The sequence below is a fragment of the Nicotiana attenuata genome, unplaced genomic scaffold, assembly GCF_001879085.1.
Source record: "Nicotiana attenuata strain UT unplaced genomic scaffold, NIATTr2, whole genome shotgun sequence".
NCBI classification, from domain to species: Eukaryota; Viridiplantae; Streptophyta; class Magnoliopsida; order Solanales; family Solanaceae; genus Nicotiana; species Nicotiana attenuata.
This window is the reverse complement of record NW_017670803.1, coordinates 134,277-141,743: the sequence shown is the minus strand read 5'-3', so window position 1 is coordinate 141,743 and position 7,467 is coordinate 134,277. Positions and strand designations below refer to the sequence as shown.

The following is a 7,467-nucleotide window of genomic DNA, read 5'->3' as shown; positions in this document are numbered from 1 at the left end:
TATTATATTTAATTATAAGATATCTATATTTATTAATCCAAATAAAGTAACCAATTAATAATATATATGGTAGTTTTTTATTGCATTTTATTATTTTCTTTTTTGATATGTATTTAAATTTAAAAATAAGTAATCAATAACTAATTATAAACTAAATAACTAATTAGTAACCAATTATGCCATGTGGCATTTTTTAGGCTGCCACTTGACTTAAGGAGAGGGCTTTTTCCTCTCCTTAATACATTTGCGCATTGTGATGTCTCTTAATTAGAGTTCAAAAAGCAGTTGCAATTTGCATAATTTGTTCAGATTTGAAGTACTTTTGTACATTGATAATTAGTTCTTTATACCATTTTAATTAAGTTACATATATACACAATACTAAGTAACTAAGTATTTCATTTAAGTTTGATATGATTAACTTTAAAAATAGAGCAAAAAACCTGTAGTAGAATATTAAAATACACTAATAATTTAACAACATTTTTAATGAATTAAATTCTTCTTTATTCAGGAATTAATACAAGTTAAAGATTATTCCAACATGCTACAATGTAAAATAGTAAATGTTGTTTCAAATTCTTGTTTCTTAAACCAAAACAAACTTGCCCAAGTATGTTAGAGCTTTTATGGGACATTAATAATAATAATAATACGAACTGTTGAATTTACAGGGATTAATTTCCGCAATTTTCAAACATCTGCAGGTTCCAAATAATCTTGCCAGTTCACGAATTGAGTAGGATTGCATCATTATTATTTCATCAATTGTCGATTATGGTTGACACAAATTGATTGCTATCCCTATCCTATTTTCAAGAAGAACGATACAAGCATGAGAAGAGCGACACGACTGTTTGAACTGAGTGTACGTGTCGATTTTGCTTCAAACAAACTACAAAATATATACAAACACCGCTTCCACGTTTTCATGCATTTCCATCTATTTCTTTTCCCTTTCTTTGTTCTTTATGTCACACTAAATAAACGTAGTTCCATTGCACACCTTCTAATCCATAGTTTCAATTCTCTGTAAGAGCAATAAACCATGGCGTTATTGGACTTAATTCACATATTTCTCAACTTAGTAGCTCCTCCATTTACTTTCTTCAGCTTGTTGTTTTTCTTGCCACCCTATCAATTTTTCAAGTGGTTCCTTTCAATCTTAGGCACTTTTTTTAGTGAGGATGTTGCTGGTAAGGTTGTCATCATCACAGGAGCTTCTTCTGGCATCGGCGAGGTTATTAACTTACATTTTCTTTCCTTTAAAAATCCCGCATTAAAAATCAGCGGCGAAGTTAAGAATTTTTAAAAGTAGATTCAAAAAGATTAATTATGTAATACAATGTCACACTTAAATTTTGGATTTTAACCTGTTTCTAAACTCAATTGAAGCCCTTTATTATTCCACTAGAATTTTTTCTACGGTTTACAAATAAAATTCTTTTTTTTCTCTTTGCATTTTTCTGTTTGCACTATATAATTTTTCGACAAGGGATTCAATTTAACCCCTTAGTTCTACCTAGCTCCCCCTTTTAGAAATTCATAATCCATAGTTTTTCCGTCAACTAGTATTTCATGAACATACTTTCTAGAACTGATTTAATATTATTTTATAGTATCTTCCAAAAAGACACTTGTTGCATGTTGAGTTCATGTTGAGTTATCAAGGGAGAGGGATTAATTCTCACTAGAAACTCTCTCTCTTTTTTTCCCCCTCTTTTTCTTCTAAAAATCTTATGAAATCCTAGATCCGTCTCCGATTCCGATTCCACCTATTTGCGATATTTTGTTTGAGGTAGACGGTTTGATAGGTAGAATTAAATTCTTGATTTTGCAGTATTTGGCATATGAATATGCCAGACGAGGTGCATGCTTAACTATTGCAGCGAGAAGAGAGAAGAGTCTACGTGAAGTAGCTGAAAGGGCACTTGATCTTGGCTCCCCTGATGTTTTAGTCGTTCCAGCTGATGTTTCAAAAGTTGAAGACTGTAAAAGGATTGTTGATAAAACCATGAGCCATTTTGGACGATGTGAGATTCGATTTGTTTTATTCTCCTTCTTATAATGCTTTTTGTAACCTTCAATTATGTTTTGACTAACTTTATAATTCCATGTGTGAATTGCAGTGGACCATCTGGTTAATAATGCTGGAGTTACGGCAGTTTCTATGTTTGATGAAACAGAAGAGATCACTAACTTTAGATCTGTCATGGTAATTATTTAATTGTATTGGAACTCCCAGGGGCGGAGCTTTGGCCGAACCCAGTAACTACCACAATTTAAAGAAACTGATAAATCTATGGGGTATTTTGCAATGTTGAAGCACGGGAAGAAGTGTCAAATTAAGTTTGATTTCTTTTCATCCATCCAATAAATAGTGAACAGAGTTTCTCGGTACCTATCCTCGCTACCTATAGGAGGTAGCCAATATCACGTGAAATTAGTTGAAATGTCACAAACTCTATCACTGTCATAAAAAAGTGTCAAAGTTAAAGATGCCTGAAGAAGTAGTTTTTTGGAATTTGTAGGACATTAACTTCTGGGGTTCGGTTTACATGACGCGATTTGCGGTTCCCTATTTGAGATATAGTGAAGGTAGAATTATTGTGCTATCTTCTTCAGCTTCTTGGGTGCCTACTCCAAGATTGAGCCTTTATTGTGTAAGTCCACCAACTTTAGTGTTTTATTATTTTAACCCCCAGGCCATATTCATATTTCATTTTGACCCCCCTATTTCTAATTATGGTAGGCGAGCAAAGCAGCAATGGCACAATTTTTCGATACGTTGAGGGTTGAATTCGGACAGGATATCAAGATAACATTGGTCACACCTGGCTACGTTGAATCAGAAATGACACAAGGGAAATTCATGGACAAGACCGGCAAAGTGGTTGTTAATCGTCAAATGAGAGATGTAAGTTTGTCCCCTCTCTCTCTTCATTGATTGATTGTAATATTGCAAGTTTGCAATGACATGATATGTTATTTTTCACATATACTTTTATCACTAAATCTTGGTTATAAATTATTATCGTATAATATTACTTTGATTTATGACTTAACCAGAATGTAATTTGGTGCAAATGTTCCTGAAGTCGATAAATTTTTTTCTCCACCATCACTCGAGATATTATGTGTGATGAACTGCTAGGTCCTAGATATTAAGATGTACACTTTCCCATTCTAATATGTTCTGCAAGATTTGACCTGTTACTTTTACTAGTGAATTCAGATAGTTTTAGCAACCAACTACATTTTCTTATTAAGGTATGGAGATTGACTTTAAATTGAACTTAATTCTTAGTGGGTCTAGTAGATTGTAGTGTAAGTTTCCATTCCAGTTATATTTCAGGATACTTTACTTTAAATTAAACTTAAGTTTACATGATATTGTGATATGAGTAATGATATGATTTTCTGTGTCCCTAGTTCCCCACTGACTACAAAATGAATCGTGGTACACAGGTTTGAACCGTGCTCACATGAATCACTGTAATTGTGTTTACTGAATTATGGTTATCAAGCCATGTTGTTGTTGTAAGTGAGTCAGCCTCCGAAATTTAGGCAGAAAGGAATAGACGAATGGATTGCTAATAGTAGTATCTAATTTGTGTTTACTGAATAAAACAGGTTCAAGTGGGCATAACCCCAGTAGTCAAAGTAGAAGAATGTGCGAAAGCCATTGTTAATGGTGCTTGTCGCGGAGAGAGATATATTACTGTGCCATCTTGGTTCAGGGTCACCTACTTGTGGAAGGTTTTCTGCCCAGAAGTTGTTGACTGGATTTTGAGGTTGTTGTGCCTTACCGGCTCGAGAACTTCGCCAGAGGATGCTCTTAGCAAGATAATATTGGATTACACTCGTGTTCAAAAAGTCTTGTACCCAGAAAATATCCGCGAGCTGGAACCTAAGACCAAGTGATGCCAATGGATTGATGTTCAGAAGCTATAAGTTGGCAGTCTACAGTCTGCTTTCTCTGTTACGAAAATTTGGCCAAGTGAGACTTTTAGTTTGGAGTATTGTAATTATCAATCAAAGAATATTTGTATATTGGTTGCTTTAATTAAAAGGTTGACCCAAAATGAAAATGATCTTTTAAGATTATAAAGTTCAATGGGTTTATTAGATATCTCCTAAAGTATAGGATTTTATGTGTAGATACCGGAATGTAGTTTCTAATTTGATGATGGCTAAATTAGAAATACATAAACTCATGCACCTATTAATAGGGTTATAATCTCCAAATTAGATTTTTTTTTCTAGCATCCCATTTTTGGAAAAGAGAGAACGACTTACGTGTTGGTTTGGAAGACCGCTAACCAAAAAACCAAAAAACGACAAGTTTCATTTGTTTTCGTGGATTCAGTTGGCGTATTAGTTTTACTTTTAGGATGATCTGATATGATAGGTGAAAGGTGTACTTTTCATCTTTAAAGTAATTTGGTTCCAACAATTGGTAGCAGACCCTATATTGTGTTGAATCAGTTGGGGATTTTCGTTAGAAAAACATATGTAATTGAAAAAGGTGTTACTGGTTTTAGCGGCTAGAAAAGAATCTTGGGTTTTCAAAGGCAAATTTCGTTAGTTGCTGTTTAAGATGCCATTTTTGCGGCTTAATGTTTCTGTTGAGGATTAGTTACTGCACCATGTAGGATTTTGGTTAAACTTTTTTTTTTTAAAACAACTGTTTTATATTGTTGTTATAATCAAGATGTAGTTTTACGACACAAATTGCACACTGATTCTGCCGCCCGAAAGCGATTTGTGATTTTTATTTCCCATTTAAAGGCATCAATTAATTGATTTGTCAAACAAATAAACTACAATTCAATATTTGTTTGTTTGATTATATTTATTATGGTAGTGTATGTATTGTAGATTCATTTATATTAAGACCTTGAAAGCATGGCTTGATTAATTTAAAGAGGTTAGGTTCACCGTAAGTTCATTTTGAGCCACGAAACGGAGGTTTTTTCTCCTCAAAGTTTGCTACCAGAAAATTAATGTTTAGTTTTAGGATTAAACTAAAACAAAATAATATAAAATAAAAGGATTCCGTTTGGCTTTGGCACTGCTACTGTGGCGTGCGCTTTGGGTAAGAATTAAGGAGGATTAAGCTCCGTTCACTTTTTTACTTCAAAGCCTTGGTTTAGGTTATTGCTTTTGCGGCATAGGGTTGTTGTCAAAAAGATATCCCTTTGAACTTCATTTGTTCTTTCTTTTTAGTAGCAAATAAACTATTAAGAAATTTTGGCAACAACTTAAGTATAAAGAACTAAATTTCCGTCCCGCCATTAGTACGTATTGATACGGGTATTTAAGGTATTCCTTTCGGTGAAAATAGATTTGAATATTGGTATATTATACGTATATATTTTGAGATGAATAAATTGAAGTTAGATGTCGCCAAAGTGACCTCTCATGTGGAGATTTCACTACTAGAAATCCGGAAAAAAACGACCACAAAAAGCGACCAGAGTTTGTCGCTTATTGGCCAAAAAGCGACCAGAGTTGGTCGCTTATTGGCCAAAAAGCGACCAAAAAACGACCTAACGTGCCTGGTCGATATTAAGCTGGTCCCTTTATCTTAGGGACCAAAGTTGGTTGCTAATTAGCGACCAACTTTGATCTCTCAAGTCAAAGGACCAAATATTCCGGTAAAGACACTGGCGACCAACTTTGGTCGCTATATTGTTTTAATATTATAAATTTTGCGACAAAAGTTGGTCTCCTTTTTGTAAATTTCATTTTTTTATTTATTTATTAATTATGAAGTAGCGACCAACTTTGGTCTGTATATGAAATATTGTATTTTAAAATCTGGAAAATGGCGACCAATGTTGGTCGCTATACTATAAATTTTTTAATTATTTTTTTAATTAAGCGACCAAACTTGGTCGCTAAATACATGAATTAATTTTTTTATTTATTAATAAGCAACCAACTCTGGTCGCCATATTTCCAGAAATTGTTATTTTTCTGGTAAATAGCGACCAATCTTGGTCGCTACTTGGGGAATCTGGGTTAAATAGCGACCAACCTTGGTCGCTATTTCACAGAAAATTGTTTTTTTTAATAAAAATGCGACCAAATAGCGACCAAAGTTGGTCGCTTTTCTTGGTATATTGCTGGCAGGAACTGCCTCTTTTGGCAGCTACACCACCTGCCGGCTTACCAAAATCCTAAATAGGCAAATATGCCAACAACAGCAACAACAAGCAACAACAACAACAACAACAATTATAACGAACAAAGTATAAAGTTCAATAGAAATTTATACTTTAAGCTAATTAGCAAACTAATAAGTTAAATGTTATTACAGAACCATTCGAAAACCAATTGTATTTGTCTAGCATAAACTTATAAGTTCAAAGATTGTTCTCCACATCATTATCATCACCGTCTGATGAACTTTCTTCACCATGACGGTATCTAGAATGGGCTATTTGTCGATGATGGGAAGAATGACCACGGGGAGGACGGGGGGAATGAGCACGGGGAAGGCGAGCCTCTGGCGATGACTCACGAGACCGGGGAATTGGAAAATTGCCAGAAGCTAGGAGAGTTTTGATCTGCTCTTGTATGCCCTTGCACTGAGCTTGCATGCCAGAGTACTGCATATCTCTAAGCCTTTCTCTCTCCTTGGCGGCTTCTAGCTCGGATGTGAGCTTTGCCACAGTCTCCCGCATAGAGGAGAGGCTCTCCCCATCAAGTTGCTCGGCTTGGGAGGAAGTCCCTATTCCTTGCATTCCACACTTATAGTGATGGAATTTCTTATTAGGAAGCCCGTATACCTTTCCCCCTTTTGGACCGCCAGCAGCCTGCGTCCACATTCTCTCAGCATCCTCGTCCGATAGTTGGATTGGCGCGCCGGACTCACTAGGTGGCTGACTGCGTATGAATTGCTCCACTTCAGCTGTGAAGCGACCCTATAAGAAAAATAATATGTGAATTACTATTTCCAAATTTATATATATAAAAGAAAATCAAAATTCTTAATAAAAAGTGAAAACTTACATGTACAGTCGAGGCTCGGCCCTCGACCCACGACCCACCTTTCTTGGTCCGTCTCTTTCTTCTTCTTCACAATATGAGTCTCCTTGAAGAGCTCATCTTGGTTCATCGGATGCCCCAACTTTTTTTCCTGAAAACTTATAAATTTTAGTTAACAAACAGAATACATATACTAAGAAAATTAAAGTAAATTAAGCAATTACGTACCATTCTTCGTTTTATCGTCCCTAGGCTGACCGCACCTCCAGTTTGCAAGGATCCTCCCTTCTCAGATGGCCGGGCTTTCTTTTCTTTTTCGCTCTTCTCTAAGAACTCTGCTGTAAGCCATTGCCTTTGCAAATCATCCCATAAATCCTGAAGCATCCAGCCAGGCTTCTGGTTCAAACTGCCTAGCTTTGGAGAAACAATGGGACAACCGCTTTCGAGCTATGAGATGGAAGTTTGCAGCCA

The 7,467-nt window shown here is 35.4% G+C and overlaps 1 protein-coding gene across 1 annotated transcript; it reads left to right on the top strand.

Annotated features, from left to right (window-relative positions):
- The first annotated feature begins 923 nt into the window (after positions 1-923).
- LOC109243463 (11-beta-hydroxysteroid dehydrogenase 1B-like) lies at positions 924-4,104 on the top strand. Its single transcript, XM_019410397.1, has 6 exons — positions 924-1,240; positions 1,841-2,033; positions 2,130-2,215; positions 2,532-2,663; positions 2,753-2,917; positions 3,634-4,104. The coding sequence occupies exons 1-6, from the start codon at positions 1,049-1,051 to the stop codon at positions 3,922-3,924; spliced, it is 1,059 nt and encodes a 352-aa protein (XP_019265942.1). The 5' UTR covers positions 924-1,048; the 3' UTR covers positions 3,925-4,104.
- Positions 4,105-7,467: the final 3,363 nt, after the last annotated feature.